This window comes from Bos grunniens, chromosome 7 (assembly GCF_055505025.1).
Source record: "Bos grunniens cultivar Pamir isolate PY7600 chromosome 7, Bosgru_T2T1.0, whole genome shotgun sequence".
In the NCBI taxonomy this organism is placed as follows: domain Eukaryota; kingdom Metazoa; phylum Chordata; class Mammalia; order Artiodactyla; family Bovidae; genus Bos; species Bos grunniens.
The window spans coordinates 43,542,702-43,563,582 of NC_141171.1; the positions used below are offsets into that span (position 1 = coordinate 43,542,702).

General features: G+C 57.9%; 1 protein-coding gene across 5 annotated transcripts in view; it reads right to left on the bottom strand.

The window, feature by feature from the left end:
- Window positions 1-16,566, bottom strand: part of SBNO2 (strawberry notch homolog 2) — a 42,276-nt gene extending 25,710 nt beyond the window's left edge. For 3 of the 5 annotated variants that reach the window (XR_015167334.1, XM_086411292.1, XM_086411290.1), the window contains exons 1-2: window positions 12,863-13,012; window positions 2,082-2,273 (exon numbers count right to left, since the gene is read on the bottom strand). Coding sequence is in view for 4 of the 5 variants with exons in the window: in XM_086411292.1 (XP_086267418.1) it covers window positions 2,082-2,201 (120 nt within the window). In the remaining variant the exon portion in view is untranslated. Of the gene's footprint in view, window positions 1-2,081; window positions 2,274-12,862; window positions 13,013-16,428 lie in introns of those variants that run through there. The other 2 variants (XM_086411291.1, XM_086411294.1) reach the window with 2 other exon arrangements.
- Window positions 16,567-20,881: the final 4,315 nt, after the last annotated feature.

The window sequence follows — 20,881 nt, forward strand, 5'->3', positions numbered from 1 at the left end:
CCAATGAAATTGGAATTTCAGATAAAGAAAAGATAGCTCTTAGTGTCAATACTGTGGGCCAGTCCCAGTGTGGCCTGAGGGGCCACCCCCACGTTCAGTGGCCAGAGACAGACAGGCTCTGTGCACAGCCCAAGAGCCTGCTTTGTGGGCTCCAACTGCAGAAGCTCAGCCCCCACGCAGCACCTCCCTGTACTCAGGTCCCCATCTCGGCCCAAACATCCTCCCCCAGATTCCAGTATCTCAGCCCCTGTGGTCCGCATGTGCTGTCCCTGCAGATCTTGCCTCCTGGCCTGTGGCTGGCTTCCTGGGTCACCACCATGGGACATGGCAGGAGCCTACTCCCTGCAGAAGAGCTCCCTCGTCTGCAAACTTGCCTGAGCTGGGGCTTGCTCTGACCCAGGAATTCTACTCCAGAAGCACACCCCCAGGGACTCATCCAGGAGCGGGGAGAAAACAGTGGCACTATTTATAGCGGCAGAAAACTAGAGTCACCCCAAAGGCGCAACAACGGGGAAATAATTAAGCAGATGATGAGACGCTGAGGAGGAGGAATCCTGAAGGGTTATTAAGAATGACAGGCACAGGCTCCAAGCCCACGAAACGGAGAGACATGGCATGTGAGGAAGGAACACACCTCATGCCACAAGTCAGAGAGGGCATGGGTGGGCAGAGGCTTGGAGACAGGCAGGGCCGAGGAGGGCAGGGCCCCTGTGGGCATAGCTACATGGGTACAGGTGTGCCTGGGGGAAGGCCTGGCCTGAGGCTGTGGGGGGTCTTCAGCTGGATCTGCTTTCGCTCCCTCCCTACCAAACAGTGAGGCCTGCTCGACTTGACCTGCTGCTGTGCTCTGCCATGTCAGGGCGCCTCGTGGGCACAGCTGAGCATGGGGTGGATCCTGGGTTTGTGCATGACCTACAGCCCCGTCTGATACTACACTTGGAAGTCTGGGGTGCCTCCTGACAGCTCTGGGCCCTTGACCTGGAACTCTGCCTTGCTCCAGTGGCCTAGTGCCCGGCCTCTCTGAACCCCAAGCTGGATCCTTGCTTTCTCCCCCTGCCGGCCTTTCCTTTCCATCCCGGCAGATGTCGGGGGAAGACATGCCTGAGTGTACCTGCTGCTGCTGCTGCGCCCACACAGCCCACATCCCACTTGCTCCCCCTGCCGAGCAGCTCAAGTCTCCCCACCAAGACATTCAACTTCTTTTCTTTTCTGCAGGGAAGGAGCCCTGTTCTGCTCCAGGCAGGCCGGACTCTGGAGTACGCTGGCCCCTCTGTGCAAGGCCTCCACACCCTCTGTGACATGAGGAGGCCCAGCACCCACAGTCACTCTATCACTTGTGGTTCTTCACTGCAGCCGTCAGAGCTCAGATGCGAGTGAGGTGTCCCTCGGCAGGTGGAAGCATAAACCAACCGTGGGACATGTGGACGATGGGAAGAAATGGGCTGTGAAGCCATGGAAAGACTCAGAAGAGCCCTGCACGCACATCATTAAAGGGAAGAAGCTGGTCTGAAGAGTCTACACAGTGTCCTAGTGTCCTCCCTAGGACATTCTGAAAAAGGTGAGACTCGAGAGAAGGATGGATGGGGCAGTGGGGTTAGGTGGCAACACTGCTCTGTAATGCTGACCAGGGGATACAGGTCACCTGACATCTGTCAAAACCCACAGAACACCTAGCAATAAAAGTGAACCAAATGTCACTATGGTCCTCAGACAGTGATGCTGATGGGCACCGGCTCCTGGGCTCAGCACCCTGAGGACCCTGAGACACTAACGGAGGGGAGGGGAGCGGGGAGGGTTGTATGGGAACTTTCTGTGCAGTTTTCCCATGAACCTAAAAGTGCTTCAGAAATAAAGTCTTGAAAAATAAGGAGAAAGAAGTGCCGTGGCAGAGTGGATGAGCGTGACTGGCCAGCAATCCCAGCCACTGATGTCTCGTGGGTGGGGCCAGTAACCCAGGCCAAGCCTCCCAAGGGCCGGCTGTGGTCCTGGCATCAGAAACCATACAGCAAATGTGTGAGAGACTCGGGGGTGGCGCATGACCCCCAGAGGGTCCTCCCCACACACCCGGGGCTGGGGCTCACCTGGACGCTGGGCCCACACAGTGGGGTCTGCAGCGGCGGCGGGCTGTATAGGACGCTGCCAGCTGGCGGGGCCTCGTGCGGAGGGAGCTCCCCATCCATGGCGGGCCCCACTGCCAGCATCAGGGGGCTCCAGGAGCCAGGCTGCAGGGGCAGCTATCTGGGCTTCTTGCTCCGCGGTGGTGGCATCATGACCTGGGGAAAGACAGGCATGTCCCAAGGTTGCCCTCCAACCCCAAAGGATGGGGAAGGGTGCCTCTGGGGACAGTGGGCTGGGGGCGGCAGGATCCCTAGGGGAACCCTCAGATGACCCCAGCCCACCTGACTACCCCACCCACACGGGGGCTATGCTGGGGGATCCATCAACTGCCCCATCACTCCCTCCTAGGCAAATGGCCAAGACCTCCAGGATAAGGGCAGCCCCTTGGGAGTGGGGGCCCTGCTGCACTCCCACCCTTGTTCTCAGGCCCCTGAATCCTGTGGGCTCCGGGGCTGCTCCCACCACCCACAAAGGGAACCTTGAGCCCTGGGAGCCTAGCTTGAGCCACAGGGACACACCCCCAGATCTGTGACTAGTGTCTGGAAGAGAAGAGGTTTGGCAGCTCTGAGCTGGAGGGGCCGCAGGGCCACGGGAGCCCCATCCTACTGCAGCCAGGTCAAGTGTGCCGAGGCTCTCTGGGCAGCTGGGCTGAGCCAGGAGGAGCCCCCAGACCTGGGTGGGGCTAGGTAGGGTCACATAGGGTCCCACTGACAAGGGGGCAGACACCCAGCTGGGGAAAGCAAAGCAGGACGACCCAGCCCCATGTGATCTCCCCACCCCGCCATGCCCACCTGCCCATGGCCTGGGTAAGACCAACATACTGCAGGCCACATCGCCAGTGGAGGGTGGGGACCCCAGGCTGACTGAGCGCCCCTCAGGACAAGGCCTCGGGACGTTAATCACCCAGAGAGGCAGGAAGGGGAGGCGGCTGCCACTCCCGGCCAAGCCCTGAGTGAAGAAATCCTCAGGACTTCCAGTAATCTCTGCCACACGTAGTCTTGTGCAATCCTGCGGGGGGGCGGGGAGAGCCGCCTGCACCCACTCGCTGACCGTGAGTGCCTCACCCGAGGTCCAGAGGGACAGGGGCTGCATCCAGCCCTTCAGGAAGCCTGGGGGCTGGGCCGCCCCGCCTCGGCTAGAGAGGCTGGCAGGACGCCAGTCCCCCCGGCTCTCAGCAGGACCTGGCGGCACCAGGAGGAACACATGGCTGCTCTGGGACCCGTGGCCTCGGTCAAGCGGATGGTCAAACCCAGCTCCACGTCTAAGGGTTGGATAACCTCCAAAGATTCGGGGCCCAGAGCTCTGTGAGCCTCAGTCTGATCATCAGGAGAATGGGCTGTTTGGGCATAAGGCTTGTCAGGAGCTCCATAGAACCTGAAGCCTCCAAGACCCCAAGCCACTCAAGTGACTGCGCTATCACAGAAAACCTCAATTCAAGCTCCTTGATTTAAGAGACTCCTCAACAGGTCTACATGGGGCCAATCCTATACTCACTCCCAGGCGCTTCTCAGCTCCACACCTGCAGAGGCTGGGGCTGCTCCCTTGGGAAGCACCATCCAGAGACCATGGCCGAATGGCACAGGAGGGGGACCCCTGGGCTGTCCTTGGGGTGCATGGAGCCCCAGGGACCCCCACTGGCAGCAGGCCAGGCCTGTGTTACACCCATTCTGAGCGTTTGGCCCTGCAGGCTCAGGCCCCACATCACAACCCAGGGCATCACATCCTTCCAGAGGAAGAGGCTGTCCCCGTGGGGAGGCCTCTCTATGCTCCATGGGGAAGTCATGACTGGAAGGGGGGTTACTGTGACGGGACCTGTCTGTCCTGTCCTACCAAGACATGTGGGGGGGCATGCCCTGGGGACCCCAGAGGTCTTCTCTGACCAAGCAGAGCATTCAGACCTAGACCTGGGGGGGCGCTGTGGGGAGGGGATCAATGGGGCTGCGAGTCAAGAGGGCCGCTGGGGATCGTGAACCCAAATGGGGGGAGGGGACATGGTGCCACCTGGGGCTTGGCAGCACCTCCCCTGGCTACACAGTAACCTCGGAGGTAGCAGTCCTGCTCCCACGTGTCCAGCCGGGGGAATGGAGACACACCCACACAGCAACCTGAACACTCACATCCACAACAGCCAAAGGGCATATACAGCCCGAGTGTCCCCGAGCGGGTGATGGATCAACACACGTGTCCCTCCACACCTGGGACCACCCCTCAACCACAAAAAGGGGTGAAGCCCTGACACTCGCTACCATGTGGATGGACCCTGAGAACACAATGCTCAGTGAGAGAAGCAGACACAGAAGGACACAAAGGGTGTGATTCTACTGACGGGAAACGTCCAGAACAGGATGCTCCACAGACACAGAGAGTGGGTTCCTGGTTGTCAGGGGCTGGGGTGGGGCTGAAACTGTGCCCACCACCATCCCCACAGCCCCAGAGGCCACCCTTACAGCATCGCCGTCCTTGGATGCCCAGACTCAAGGTCATCTCTGGGCCCCACCACCAACTTCAGCCCACTTCACCCTGTTGCACACTCAAACACAGTCCTCCCATCCCCTAACTTTCTGACCTCTGCTGAGCGGCCCCAACCTGCCCACCTCCCTGGGGTCAGGACAGCATTACCAGCTCCCAAGCTTCAGAGGCTGCACTATCCGGGTATGAAGGAGGCCGGACCACAGCATATGTTTGCTGAGACGTGAGCCCCATGGCACGTGCAGCAGGGCTGCTCGCAAGGTGCTCTCGGGGAGGGGCCAGCACTTCATCCAGCTTTGAGTTGCAGGATTTCCTTTTGAGATCACATTTCAAATGAGTCATTGTACAACAGAAAGATCAAGGAATTGGTGGCCTGGACAGGACGATGGTGGGGCAAGGGATGGAATGTGGGAAGAGGCCAGGTCTGGGGCAGCCTGATCCCTGGGATACATCCAGCTGGTGGGTGACCATGGCCACTCCTGCCTCTCAGCTGAGCCCACTTCACCTCGGTGCCCTGGCCAGACCTCAGTGCAGGGCCAGTGCCCCAAGAGTGGGCCATTTGATGCGCACTAAGGGCTCAGCCTCCCAGGCACCCTCGGAACCAGCCACCCGGACCCCTGCCTGGTGCTGCCTGGGCCCAGGTGGTCACGTGTTACCAGGCCCCCCAGGAACCCCCTCTCCAGGCATCAGGGACCTGCCAGTCTCCCCCAGGCCACAGGACAGCAGTCCCTCTGGCCACCCCTCGGCTAGACTCTGAGCATTGGCCCTGGGATCTGGGATGGGGGAATGAGTTGGGGGGCTGGTGGGGGCAGTGGCCTGGGTGGAATCAGGGGGCCGGGTCCGGGATGTCTGGGGGAGGGCTGGGGTGCGGACGCCCCTTCTTGCCCTACTGGTCAGAGAAAGCCTAGGGTCAGTCCCCAGCAGGGGTAGTCGGAGAGTCTCCTCTACTCCTGATAGAGGGGTCCAGCTGGGTCAGGATGTGCTGCAGTCGGAGGGGCAGAGGGGTAGGGAAGGTCAGGCAAGGGGAAGGAGCTCTGTTCTGGGGGCACTGGCCACGTCCTGAGGTCCCATCTGGGCTGGCTGGCATAGCTTACTCTGTCAGGACCCCTGGAAGGGCAAAGGCCCCTGGATGGCCATCTCCGTGGGTGGGCCAAAAAGGGAGGGGGTGGGTCCCAAGGGAAGCCTCAGGGGCCCCTCCTCACTGACTGACCAGGCCAGGTACTCAGGTGGGACACATGGGGACACAGGGCCAGCTGGTGGGCAATGGAGGCAGAGGGCTATGGAGGAGGGCCCAGCGTGTGTGGGCGGAAATGACGGAACAGAGGAGGCATGCTGGAGAGAGGGGTGACCCCCAAGCTCAGGTCCACCAGGAACAGGCCCTTAATTAGAAGCAGGCTCTTCACAGACAAAACCAGTTAAGATGGGGTGGTGGGGCCTGTGTCTTTACAAGAGGGAAATCTGGACACAGAGACCCTGGGAGTGGCCGTGTGGTAATGGAGGCAGAGACGGGTGCTGTGCCCACAAGGCCAGGACACCAAGGACCACAGGCCATTCCAGAAACTGGGAGAGGAAGGAAGGACCCTTTCCTGGAGTGGGTGGAGGGAGCACCGCCCTGCTGCACCTTGATCTCAGACAGCTGGTCTCCAGAACTGGGAGAGTAAATCCCTGTGGTTTAAGTTGAGCCTGTGGTCAGCTGTTACAGCCGCCCATGGACGTTCAGATGGAAGGCAAAGACAAACCCTAGCTGGAGGAGAACCAACCCCAGACCCAGGTGACGGAGTGATGTTTGAGGAAATGAACGTTTATGTAGAAGAGGAGACCCTAAGGCTGAGTCCTGTGGGCACCGATTCAGGGTCACCTGCGCTGGTTGTGTCTGCGCCCGCAGACCTGTGCGCTAGCGGGCACAGAGCTGCTGGCCGAGGGTACTCTGAGGGCCGACCGCAAGCCAGGTGCTTCTCAAAGCAGCTCCCACACCTAGAGGGCCACCTCAAATCTATAAGGACCTGTCAGAGTCTCACAGCCCTCGGGAGGTCAGCCAGCACCCCCACCAGCTCTGAGGACACAGCTTAGGGGCATGGAGCCCTTCATACCTAGTCAATAGCCCAGAAGGGAAGGGGGATGAGGACAAGGAGCTTCTTTAGTCACAGCTGGAAATGCTGAGCCTAGGTCTCGGGGCCCTGATCCCTGGTCCCCACTCTCAGGTGCAGTCCAGCCTTATCAGGAGAGAGCCCGCAGGATGGCACTCCAGCTGGCCTCCCCTTGCAGCTGATGGACCTTCCAACCTGCATCTGTGTGGACAGGTTTGGAGTGGCTGCCCATGATGACAGGGCACATGCACGCAGGCTTCCTCTTCTGGGAAGTGCCTGTTCAGGGCTCGTGTTTATTCGTGGTCTTGAAAAGGCTTTAGATACACTGAGCTTGTGGTCTCCTTGGACCCCCGGATCTTCCTCCCCTGAGTGGACATTAAGTTGAATCCCGCAGGCCTGACATCCTAGTCCTTGGACACTGATGTCCAGGGTCGGCAGGGAGAAGAGTCTGTTCCTCCTGACGCTTGCTGCTTGATGACAAGAGTCTCAGGCCAGCTGGCACACCACGTCCCTCTGCCCAGCTCCTTGGAGAGCCCAGAGATGGAGAGAGGAGGGTGCTCCCCACGGCTAGATCACACTAGTCCCGGGCGAGTGGTGAGACTGGCCAGCGCCCTCCTTGGGCTCCTATGGTCCAGCCTGGTGCCAAGAACATCACAAGAGACCTTCGCCCAAGCCAAAGGGCACCCCTGTGCCGCAGGAGAAAGGGTCTGTGCTGGGAAGAGGGCAGACACTCCTAAGTCGCAGCAGCAGGGGTCCCAAGACCCACCAACAGGCCTATGTCTGCTTTTCCTGTGCAGATGAGCATCCACAAACTCAAATCCTCCCCCAGGCCTGCAGGTCAGACGTCCAAGCAAGCTTACCAGCCTTGGCTTTGGGTCTCCCAAGGTTGGCTCAGCGCTGACACTGCCAGCAGGGCAGAGCTCTCCAAGGGGCTGCCCCATGCTTAGGGCAGCCGCAGTCGCAGCACACAGACACTGAACTCTGACCCTCCGTCCCTTTTGGCCTCATTGGAGAGAGTCCTCGGCTCATGAGGACCCCGTGATGATGCTGGAGCCCCAGGGACCCAGGGTCACCCCATCTCAGGGCCCCTAGTTTAATCCCACCTGCAAAATCCCTTTTTATGTGAAGGGACACATCTGCAGGTCCCAGGATCAGGACGGGGGCATCTCCGGGGCCCTTACTGAGCTGACCCCAGAACACAGCTAGGACACAGCCCGTGAGTAGACAGGTGGCCGGTAGGGCTAGGCACAGTAAGACCCCAGAAGTGCCTGGAGGTGATGAAGCCCCCAGTGGCCCCTCACGGGGCAGCCTCTTCAGCGCCACGGAGGAGCTGTAGGCTGGTGGGGCCTCCCCCTCTCAAGTGCAGGAATGTGCTGGGGAGTCTAGATGGGCAGGTTCTGCAAGTCAAGTGGCAGGTCTGGATCTGGTGGGGGCAGCTGCACTCCAATTCTGTCCCAGCATGGGGCGCCTTCCTCCAGGTTCCCACGGTAAAGATCACCCACCCCCAAGGGTGTCCCGGACAGCCCCCGACGCCCACCTGGGGGCTCACTCACTCTGAGTCCTGCCCCCCAGACAACAGGCTGAGCTCCCAAATCTGATGAAACCCCCCCTCAAATCTCCAGTCAGCTGACATACCCCAAGCGACAGCAGAAGGGCCCCCACAGGGCTATTGGTAGGTGGTAGGGAGGGGTCTCTTACCCCACTTTGCAGCTTCCAGGGCGAAGCCACACCCTCAAGCTGGGGAAGAGTGGCCCTGGTGGCATTGATCTTTGAGGACACACCCGAATGTTCAGAATAGGAGAGAGCTCAGGGGCGGAGTGCTCAGGCTTGTCCATCCACCCCTGCCCCTACTGTCACAGTTCCTAGATCAGCCTTCCCTCACTGCACCTCACCTCCGGGGGCGGGGGGGGGGGGGCGGCCCTGGCTCCTGCTGGCTCTGGGCATCTCTGGGCGGGACTCTCACCCCATCCGAGTTTGTGACTCAGAGCCACACAGGCCCCCTGCCCCGCAATACTACTCCTCCCCACTTCGTCCCCACTTCCTGGGTCAGCCTCTGACCTCAGCCTGCTGTGACTCCCACCCACCCGGGACTCCCGGGAAATGCCAGGCGCCAGCCTTCCGGGATGTGGCCCGGCAGGAAGGCCAGGGAGGCCACTTTCAGTTTCACTTGGGGACGGAGGCCAGGCTGGAGGCACCTGCCCCTCTCTGGGGCCCAGGGGAGGCTAGGCAGCGCCTGGCACGGAAGGGGTGCCTGAGGACCCAGGGAGGTACTGGGTGACCACTGCTCCCCCGCCCCACCCCCTGCAGGGGTCAAGTCAACGCCTTCCCTGAAGTGTCCCAGCATAGCTGGCCGTGGACTCCCTTTCTGCCCCGTGGGCAGCACAGGGGGAGTGTAGGGCTGACCGGAGAGGAGTCACAGTAATGGGGGGGTGGAGGGGGAGGGGTTGGGGAAACGTGCCGGGTATCGCAGCCAACCGGGAGCCTACAGGAGCATCAGGGCACTACCATCTACAGCTACCAGGGCGCCTCCTCCCACAGGGCCAGGCTTCAGGGAGGGGCTCCTGGACCTCCTACTGCCCACACCCGGCTCAGGCACCCCTGCACCAGGAGCCTGCCTCCCCACAAGCCCACTTCCTGCCGGCAGCTGTCAGGGCAGAGCTGGGGCTTGGGGAGCTCCCAGGGGAGTCTTGTTCACCCTCCATAAAACAGGGAGACAGCACCTCCTCTGCCCTCTTCGTGGGGCCAGCCGACACCCACTCACCCCAGGCCAGGCCCTGCTGTCTTTTTTTTTTTTGTCTCTCTCTTTTAACTACTTTTCTGTTTTATGGAGACACAATTCACGTGCCATATACTTCATCCATCTAAAGTGAACAGCACAGTGGCCTTCAATACATCCACAGACTTGTGCAACCACCACCTCCATCTAATTCCAGAACATTCCATCACCCCCAAAAGAAAAGCTCACTCCCATCAGTAGTCTCCCCCACGCCCTCCCCAGCCCCTGACAACCAGGAACCTACTCTCTGTGTCTGTGGATCTGCCTGTTCTGGACGTTTCCCATCAGTGGAATCGCACCGTGCGTGTCGTTCTGTGTCTGCTTCCCTCACTGAGCATTGTGTTCTCAGGATCCACATCACCATATATAAATGACAGGCTTTAGCAGTGGGTACCTGGGCCAGCCCAGAGCATCAGAAATCGTCCTCACCTGAGACACCCACTTGAGGACAGGGCAGCCACACCCCCCAGCAAGGGAGGCTGGCAGCTGTCACCATGGCAGAAAGATGCAGAAAGTTGGCTCTGTCCCAGCCTTGCTCAGCTGTCCCAAGGGGGACTGACCTGCCAGCAGCAGGGGAGAGGGCAGTTCCAGGGGGAATACGGGCCCACAGACACCAGGCCGTATCTGGGCTGAGCAGACAGGGAGATGGTGGGCGAGCAGGGCTGGCCAAGCTTGGGCCTGAGTGACCTTGCTCCTGGCCACCCCAGGCGGCTGGCTGCAGCCAGCCCTCCCTGAGCCTGACCACGCAGCCCTTGGCTGCGGAAAAGTGGCTGGAGATGCTCCAAGCTGGCCCACTGACTGATTGCACGTACGCAAGGCACACATGCATGAACTCTCACATGTATGCACACAGGCAACACCACGCACACGTGTGCACGCAGCACTCACACGTGACACACGCACACTCCAGCAAGTACGTGCACTGCTGCACATGTGTGTCCACAGACACACACTGGCACATACGTGGGCAGACTCACACACACACCCTGGACCTGTGCGGCTGCCCAGGGGGCCCGTGTCCCCACTCTTCGTGTCAGACTCTAGGTGCCCCCACCTCTCCATGACCTGACCCCACATGAGGAACAGGCAGACCCCGCCCCCGCCAGCAACTGTGAAAGCTTCACCGGGCAGAGGCCCTGTGAGGAGGGAGGCAGCCTCTGGAGACTGGACACAGTTGCCTCTTTATTCCCAGCCGGCTCGCTCATGAGGCCAGAGCCCTCTGCTGGGTCAGCGTTTCCGGCCCAGCTCCTGTTGGTTGGTGGGGGTGGGGTGGGGGGTGCTCTGAGACTTTACTAGAAATGAGCTGGGCCAGCCAGCTGGTCATGTCCGCAGTGGCGGTCCAGCCTCTGTTCCCCACCCCACCAAGGGTCGGGGTGGTCAGGCAGCTGGAGAGACCTGGCCCTGGACTGCACACCTGAGGCCAATGCTGCCCCACCCCAACTTCAAAGCCAACTGCCTCCTCTGCGCTCTGCCACACAGGTTCCCCTGGAAACAAAGCCCCTCACCCGCTTATCAAAGCATAGACATCTCCCCCAAATGTGCGCGCGCGTACACACACACACACACACACACACACACACACACACACTCGGCAGGTCCAGCTCCAGACAGGTGTGAGCAGACATCTGCTCAGAGGCAGAGTTAAACAAAGGGCCCTCCCGTCCTCTGAAATCCCCGAATGCCTTCCCCTAGGTCCTCACATTGGCTGTCCCTGGGGATAGCATCTCACGCTTGTCAGACTCCCCAGGGTCTGTCCGATGCCCACCTGGGTCTCCCCGGCTCAGGGGTGTCCGGGGATCACCCATCTCCTGCCCATTCACCCAGGGCCCAAGCAGACAGCCCTGAGGAGCCATCACCCACCTCTGGGGACTCCCCTAGGAAAATACAGGGCCTTTGGAAGAAAAAGTGCAGATGGGCAGGGAGTGGCCTCCCCAGGCCGCCCAGCAGGCCCAAGTCTCAGCCCAAGGATGGGGTACACAGCCACTCCTCTGCTTGCAGCTTCTGTAACTGTTGAGCCCCCCCGCCCCCAGTCAGGTACACAGAGCCCCAGGCGGGGACACAAAATCAGGGTCAGATCCAGCTCAGGCTGGATTTCCAGATTTCCCTGGAACCTCAGCCTCTGACAGGTGGCCCTTCTTCCCTCTGGACTCTGGGGGCCCAACCCCACTTGCCTCGAATCTTTCCTGCAGGGACAGATCCACCACACTGGCCTCTGAGGTGGGTCACCTAGCCTGGCAGGAGGTAGGCAGGTTCCCACCTGAAGTCTGTCCAACACCAGCCCCCCTCATCACAGGTGCAACATTCACCACCCCTCCAACTGCCAGCAGGCTTCCTCCCAGACAGCTTCCAGGCCAGGTGCAAACAGAGGGGACCATACCTGGCCAATCAGGCAGTGGACAGGCAGAAAGGAGGCCCAGGGTAGGCAGGACCAACACACTTCCCACACTCAGCTCTCTCTCCCTTTCCAGAATGTAACAACATGATGCTAGACACTCCTGCCTGGCTATCCACGCCTCTGCTCCCAGGCACCAGCTTCTCCCTGCCAGTGCTCTGGTGCTGGGAGGACACCTCACCTTCCCCATCAATCCACACAGGCTACTGCTCCACAGGCTCCAGGTCTCGGCAGCCTTGGGGTGGGGGCCACCTCTGCCCACCAGCGCTCCCCGCCCAGCTCCAGGAGACACTCCCACCCAACATGCTCTGCCTGCTCAATTTATACCAGCAAGGGTCCCATCCCAAGGCCATGGGATCGCACCAGTAAAAACGCAGGGCGGAGAAGCCAGGACTGCAGGAATCTGGGGAGAAGGGTCACTGCGGAGAAAGGGTGGGAATCTGCGAGGAGCCTGAGATCAGGGGTCACCCAGAGAGGGAGGGGCTATAGTTACGGAGCTGGAGAGTCACAAGAAGAGAAGAGTCAAGGAATGACCCGGGAGCAGCCAGGAAATCACCAAGTGCAGGAGAGTAGCAGAGAAGCACGGGGTCAAGGGTCACCAAAGTGAAGTCCGGGTATCACCAGGGACCGCCAGATAGAGGGGGATCAGGGAATCAGCGAGGAAAGAGACAGGAAAGGGTTGGGAGTCGCCCTGTTTCAGGGTTCATGCCAAGGCGGGTGTCAGGCGGGGGTGACGGAGCGGCGCAAGGTCCGGGGTCGCCGAGGACCGGGTTAGAGTTGACTGCGAAGGACGGGATCGGGAGGGTCGCGGCGGAGGGCGGGATCAGGGGGTCGCCCATGAGGGCGGGGATACGCCGCCGCGCTCCCCCCGCCCGCGGTCCCGGAACCCCAGAATTCCGTAACCCCCGGCTCGGGGCGCGGGCGGCCGCGAGGTGCCATGGCCTGCGCGGGCCGGGGAGAGCGGCTTGGCCGGGTAGGGGTAGCGGGAGCGGGCCAGGGGTGGAGCCGGGCGCGCCTCACCTCGGACCCGGGTCCGGCCGGGCGCGGAGCCCGCGGCGCCTCCGTTTTTCCGAGCTTCGCCGCGGCAGCGCTCACTTCCGGGTTTCGAGCGCCATCTTGGGGGGGCTCGCGCACTTCCGGTCATGCCGTGGGGGCGGAACCTCTGGTGGGCGGGGTTTGGGCGCGGGGCCTTCTCGCGGTGACCCCCCTCCCCCAGCCCCTTGAAGCCCTTCTGCCTTTGGAAGGGGCTCGAATTCTCGAGTGAGCCTCAGTTTCCTCCTCTGCAGCATGAAGTACAATGCCTACCTGCAGATCTTTGCATAACTCTGCCCTCCCCTGGTGCACTCTGACCCTGACCTTTCAGCCACTGGGGTTCTCGGACAGCCCAGACCTTGGCCTCGCAACCATCTGAAAGGGACCTGGGTCCCCCTATCATGCTCCCTCTCTTTGTTGCTTCCCTACCAATAGTAGTCTGCTCATTAATCTATCTCCAGTCTAGAATAGGAGTCCTGGGACCACCCGCCCCCGGACAGGGAGCCAGGCACACAGGGTCTGATTAGCCCCAGAGGCCACCCTGAGAAAAGCAGGATCCTCTCAGGCAGGGGCCTTGAGACCTGAGTGGCTTCCCTGCTGTCTCCTTCCCCATCAGGGCTTCCAGGGGCCTCATGCAAACAACGCTGGGATCTGCCTCATTGTCAGGCACAGGATGGGACTCAGCTGTGGCACAGGCCTGCTGTGTTCCTGTGACTGGCAACTACTGGACCCACCAGGGGCTGGGCCTGGCAGGTCAGACAGAGCCAGTGCAGGAGGCACCACCCCCTCCCCAGCAGGGAATGAAGACATTGCCGCCTTTTGCTGGACCCACCTCACCAGCCAGCCAGAGACCTCCTGTACCTGGTCCAACCCCTTGAATTTAGAGGCCACCTCTTCACTTGCTTGTCTATTCAGTGAACTCTTATGGATGCTGCTATGTGCCTGGCCTTGAGCTGGACAAGTCCGGGGCCCCCAGAGAGGACTCAGTTCTCATCCTTGCCCTCAGGAAGCCTCCAGTCTAGGGGAAACAGAGCTGGGACCAGACACTCCCATCTGCAAGATCAGGCATAGGGCCAGTGAGGAACAAAGTCTGCCTAGGGCATCATGGAGGGTGGTGTTGAGAGGGTGTTGAGGCTGAGGCTTTGAAGTTCAAGTAGGAGTTTCCCAGACAGTTAAACTTAGGAAGAGCAAATTAAAAGCTGTTCAAAGGCCAGATCTGGTAAGGAAGATGAGTATGTTTAAAAAATCTGTTTGCCTTGGGACATCCCTGGCAGTCCAGTGGTTAAGATTCCTTGCATCCACTGGAGGGGGTGTGGGTTCAATCCGTGGTTGGGAAACTAAGATCCCAACCCAATGGGGTGTGGCCAAAAAAAGAAAAAATCTGTTTGCCGTAAAAATTCAGGACCTCCTGTACCCAAACCCACAGGCACAAGGGAGCAGATGGGGAAACTGGGACCCAGAGAGAAGTCATATCCAGATGGAGCTTCACTTTGGCGTGCGTTCTTTGGCAATTGAGTTGTAACCCTGACCCTGGAACTATTCTTTATAGCTAATGAGAAGAAATCCAATTGAGCAACAGACTTAAGCTTCAAAAGGGTGAATAAACTGATTTGCGGACCATCTGGTGGCATGTTCCAGTTTCTGCTCACACAACACCATCAAACAATTTGCAGGGCCCAGTGACATGTGAAAACGCAGGGCCCCTTGTTCAAAAAGTAGCAAGAACTTCAAGACTGGGACCGTTAAACTGAGCACAGCCCCCCAAGCTCCAGGCCTGAGTGAAGTCCCAAGTTACACACCCATGAAGCTGGCCCTGCCCCCACTGTGGCCCTTTGGGGTCTGACTGATAGTACCTGCATTTTGCCGGTGGGGAAACTGAGGCGCAGAACTGTTCCACAGATGGCCCAGGTCACAGAGAGAGCCGCTGAAAGGCGTGGACTTGACCTCCACCACGTCCACCTCAGAAAAGCACGAGATCTCTATGGGTAATTCTGCCTGAAATGGGGGCAGTTTGCCCAGGCCGGGGTGGGTCCAGCCATCTCAGCATGGAGGAAACTGCCAAGTCTGGGGATGTCTAGGGAATTAGTCAGATTTGGGGATTTCCAGGGAATTGCGAAAGGCAGCCTGGGAGACCAGAATGGATGCTGCTTTGGAGCTCAAAACCTGGCCCTAGGTGCTGTGTGACCCCCAGAAAGTGACTTAACCTCTCTGTGCCTCCATTTCCCACAGATAATAGTGGCTATTATTTTTCAGACAGCTAAATGAACAGTGCCTAGTATTAAGATGTTATGAATGTTTCCAGGTGAATGTCTGGATCATGGGGTCACCTAAGTGACCCCATTCAATCGTCAGAAGTGACCAAGGCTTTTCATCTGGTGGGGACAGGCTCACAGAAGACCACGGGTCTGCTGGTGGAGTTCTGTTTAAAGTTAAAGAGCCTCTTCTTCAACCCCTCCCTCTGCCCCTGCCCCATGGAGGGGCACCTGACTGTCCCCCAGACACTTTGACCAGGCTCAAGGAAGTAGGGTCGCCATATAAAATGCAGGACACAAAGTTAAGTGTGAATTTCAAGTACAGGAAGAATAATTTTTCTTGCCAGTAGAGCCCAGGCAACGTTAGGGCTATATTTATACCAAAGAACTACCCTCCGTGTATCTGAAATTCACATCTAACTGGGATGGAAGTCCTATGTTTTTATTGGTGAAATTCAGGCACTCGACGTGGGAAGTACCACGGACAGAAATGGGACCCAGGAGAAGCCCTGGCGAGCGGCTCCCTCTCGCGGAGCCTTGGCGTTCCCACCTGCTAAATGGGCGAGATGTTAGCACCAAACACACAGGCGAGTTCCCCATGCGGATCATTATTTCAAAAGAGCAGAAAACTTCACACGGATGGAGGTCAGATCACTGGGGGCTTGCCTTTGAGCCAGGCGATTCTCGGCCTAAGTCAGGTGTCCCCCACCAGCCTCGGTTTCCCTCCCGGGAAGGACCCCGGAGCTAGGCCCGCCCAGGGAGGAGGAGCCGGGTGATGAGCAGGTGAGGCGGGGCAGGTGGACCCGGCCCGGGGGCAGGGGCGGGGACTCGCCACTTCCTGTTTCTCCACATTCTGGAAAGCCCCAGCGTTCCCGGGCCGCGGAGCGCCTCCTCCCTCCCGGCTCCTCCGGGCCCGGGTCCCTCACCACTTCTCCTTTCTGCACCCGCTTCCCCCCAGCCCAGTGGTCGGTTCCCGGCTCCCTTTCCCCTCCTCTCCCCGCCTCCTCTCCTTTTCCCATCTCTTCTCCGGCTCTCCTTTTTTCTCTCCTCCTGGAGACCCAGTCGGCGCCTCCAGGGTGCAGAACAGAAAACCGAGGCAGCAAGGTCCCACGAGCCATGTCCGTGTCCCCCGGCCTCCGGTCACTTTCCGTCTTTCCTCCGCCCCCACCCCGAGTCTCTCTCTCGATCGCTGTCCCCTTGTCCCTCGGTTCGTCCCAACCTCTGTCCCCGGCTCCACCAGTCCTCCCGCACACACGGAGCCGACTCCGCCCTGTCCAGCCACCACGCCCCCTCTGTGCCCACCTGACACTTGCCCCGAGGCGTCCTCAGTCACCGGCGTTGGCTGGCGATTTCCAGGGCCCTACAGCTCCCTCCCGCCGGGTCTGACCGGGAGCTGGATCCTGCCAGGCTCGGTTAGGCTGCCTCTGAGCCGGGGCCACTTCTGGGAACCGCAAACCTGTCCAACAGGTTTGAGATCCGCCCCAGACAGGGCTTCCCGCCTCTCCGCTGGGCCGGGGACACCAGGGTTGCAGGGGTTAAATGTGACACCTGACTACTACCCCCCAACCCCAGGCTGGGTCCTGGCTGGGCCCTGAGGTTGGGGAGCAGGTGGGAGGGGAAGAAAGATCAGCAGTTCACCCACCAAGCCCACAGGGGAAGAAGTGTAGGGGGAGAGCTGGCATGTGCCAAGGTCCCAAGGAACACCTATGGGGGGCACGGGCAGTGAGGCTGCGAAGAGGGAGGAGGTGTTGTTACCCTTCCTCCCACCCCCCACCCAACAGAAAGCTAGGGCGAGGCCTTTGGAGCACTAGGGAGCCACTGAAGGTTCTGAAGCAATGGTATGGTATGGTCAGGGTAGGGCTGGAGGTCACCTGATCTGCCACATATGCTGGACAAGAGGCCACATCTGCGAATTTCATCTGGTGGAAAGACAGAGGCTGGAGGAGGTGGAGCTGTTGCCCCAAAGCCAAAAGAGCCAAAGTTTGTATTTCTTTCTTATTTATTTCTTTTTGGCTGCATTGAATCTTATTTGCAGTGCACAGGCTTAACTGAGACATGTAGAATCCCAGTTCCCCAACTAGGGATCTAACCCGCTTCCCCTCCATTGGAAGGTGGATTCTTAACTGCTGGAACCCCAGGGAAGTCCCTCTGCATTTCTTTCTATCCAGGGCCAGTAGTGAGCTGGCCAAGGTGGGGGTGGTTGGTGAGGGGAGCAGGAGTAGATGTAGGCCAGGGGTGGGGGGTGCTTACCCAGAGGAGGGTGGGAGGGCTGTGGTGAGGGGAGGAGGTGGACCTCAGCTTTGGTGCCATGCCATGCATTCATCCACTAAATGTTTATCATCCCGGGGCCAGGCACGAGGGATAGAACAGAGCACCGGACACATCCGTTATGCTCCTGGGTCATAAGGAAATGGGCCCCCTGCCCCTGTGGCGCAGGACAGGTCCCTGCAACACAAGTGCCAGAGGAGGATCCAGGCAGGTGGACCAGGCCCTGCCTTGCCCCAGCCTGACCTCCCGGCTATAAACCACAGCCAGCTCTGAGCACTGATGTCACCTGTGCTGGGACTTCCTGAACCTTCACCTTGGATCTGCCCGGACCCACAGGGAAATTCCAAGCCAGGCGGGGACCAGCTGACTCATGTCCAGGCTCCAGTGGCGTGCAAGTGGCCAGGTTCCTGAGGGGCATCGGGGGCATTTGGATCACTCTGTGGGATCTGCCCCCAGGCTTAGGGAGAAGCCAGACTCCCCAGCCTCAGCTCAGGAGTCCCCATCAGAACCTGCTGGGTGAAGCCAGGAAGCTGGGTTACAAAGGGTGAGAATTTGGGGGTATCAGAGCTGTTCTCCAAGTGGGATACTGAGCTGGTCATTTGATATCCCCAGGGCTGTACAAATGACCAGCCAAGAGGATGGAGCTCCAGTAGCAGAGCATGAGGTTACTACCTCCTGGGTTCAAATCCCAGCTCTGCTAGTGGCTCTGGGACCCCAGGCAGGTTACTTAACCTCCACGTGCCTCAGTTTCTCCACCTGTAAAATGGAAAAATCACAGTACCTCCTTTGGAGGGTTTTTGTGAGAATTTGGTGAGGATCACTGTGAGCTTGGGGACGTTATGGTAAAAATGTTTTAAAAAAACATTCATCACAACACAATTCATAACAGAAGTGGAAACAACCCCATGTACTTCAGTTAATGTAGTCACGTACAGATGTGAGAGCTGAACCATAAAGAAGGCTGAGCACCAAAGAATTGATGCTTTTGAACTATGTTGCTGGAGAAGACTCCTGAGAGTCCCTTGGACTGCAAAGAGATCAAATCAGTCGATCCTAAAGAAAGTCAACCCTGAATATTCATTGGAAGGACTGATGCTGAAGCTGAAGCTCCAATACTTTGGCCACCTGATGCGAAGAGCTGACTCTTTGGAAAAGACCCTGGTGCTAGGAAAGATTGAAGGCAGGAGGAGAAGGGGATGACAGAGAATGAGATGGTTGGATGGCATCACCAACTCAATGGACATGAATTTGAGCAAACTCCAGGAGATGGTGAAAAGGACAGAGAAGCCTGGTGTGCTGCAGTCCATGGGGTCGCAAAGAGTTGGACACGACTGAACAGGAACAACGTCAACTTCAGTTAATGGGTGGACACACACACCAGTCCCTCCACACACAGGAACATCATTCATCATGAAAAGGGATGAAGCCCTGACACTCTGTACCACATGGATGGACCCCAAGAACATGATGCTCAGTGACAGAAGCAGACAGACAGACACACAGGGTGTGATTCCACTGATGGGAAACATCCAGAACAGGAAGATCCACAGACACAGAGAGTGGGTTCCTGGTTGTCAGGGGCTAGGGAGGGGGTGAAGATGACTGCTTATTGGGGATTCGATGTTTTAAAGGGGTGATGACCATGTTTTGAAATTAGAGGTGGTGGTTGTACAAGGTAAATGTACTAAACGCCACGGGACTGTACATTTTAAAATGGTCCATTGTGGACTTCCCTGGTGGTTAAAAGTCCACCTGCCAATCAAGGGACACAGGTTCAATATCCCTGGTCAGGGAAAATCTCATAAGCTAAGGGACAAATATGCCCATGTGCTACAACTATTGATGTGCAAGTGCCCTACCTGTGCTCATGAACAAGAGAAGCCCGCATACCCCAACTAGAGAGTAGCCCCTGCTTGCCACAACTAGACAAAGTCTGGGCACAGAGTAGCCAAAATAAATAAGCAATAATACTAAAACAGTTAATTGTATGTCATGTGAATTTCACCAGACTAACGAAAGAGAAAGCAAAAGGCAATCAACCCTGTAATCAAAGGGGTGACAGATGTCACAATCAAGTTGTCATGAAATCCTAAAGTTGCATTCAGATCCCAGGAAGGCCTCCAAAAGAAACAGGTTTCAGACACACTGGAGAAATTCCATGACCACTGACCGTGATCTTCAGTGTGGACAGCAGGGACCCTTGTTGTAATGGGCTGGGATAGCTCCTCACCCTGTGGTCTTCCTCCCCAAGCCCATCACCCTGGTCTAACCTTGAGAACAACATCATGTATGCTAAGTTGCTTTCTGTCGTGTCTGACTCTGTGCAACTCTATGGATTGTAGCCCACCAGGTTCCTCTGTCCATGAGATTCTTCCGGCAGGAATACTGGAGTGGGTTGCCATGCCCTCCTTCAGGGGATATTCCTGACCCAGGGATCAAACCCACATCTCTTACATCTACTTGCATTGGCAGATGGGTTCTTTACCACTAGCGCTGCCTGTGAAGGTCTGAGAACAATACTGGAAAAAATCAAGGGACATTCTACAAGATATCCCACCAGTCTCCCTTCAAAGCTGTCCAGATATCAAAAACAAGGAAAATCTGGACTTCCCTGGTGGTCCAGTGGTTAAGGCTCCACACTTCTAATGCGGGCGCACAGGTTCGACATCTGCTCAGGGGAACAAAGGTCCCAAATACCCTGTAATGCAGCCATAATAAATAAATAAATAAGTAAAAACAAAGTAAGTCTGAAAAACTGTCACAACCCAGAGATGTAATAACTAAATGTCATGTGGGATCCTGATGGGGAGTCTTGGGGCAGAAAAAGGACCTTAGGGAAAAACTAAAGAAATATTTTTTTTGAAGTGAGAAATTTAGTCGCTCACAATATAATGACATGCTCTACACTCATGGAAGATGTTAACGTCAGGACAAAATGGGTGCCAGAAGACGAGAACTCCCTGTACCATTCCCTGCAACTTTAGATTTCTAAACATATTAAAAATGATCAAAGTATAAGACCTGATCCATCCTCCCACGCCACCCCATGGGATGAAGCCCTCCTTGGCTGGACGCCTGCAGCTTCCATTGCCAAAACCCCCTGCATGAGTCTTCCCTCCAAGTTTGGTTAGAATATTTTGGTTGCAAGTGATAGAAACTGCAACTGAAACTGGCAGTTTTTTTTTTTTTTTTTTCCTCTTTTAAATGGGAATTTTGGGCTTGTGGAACTGAAAGGTCCAGGGATAGATTTAACTCAGAGTTCTCCCCCTTAGCACAGCTGACATTTGGGACTAGATGGTTCTTTGTGTTTTACAGCTGTCCTGGGCACTATGGGGTATGGACAGCATCCCTGCTCCCTACCCACCCGATGCCAGGAGCCCCACAGTCTTGACAACCACAGATGCCCCAGTATCCCTGGGAGCAGGACTCCCTCTGATCCAGCTGGTTTCAGACTCAGCTGGATCCAGGACCCTCAAATAGTGTCACA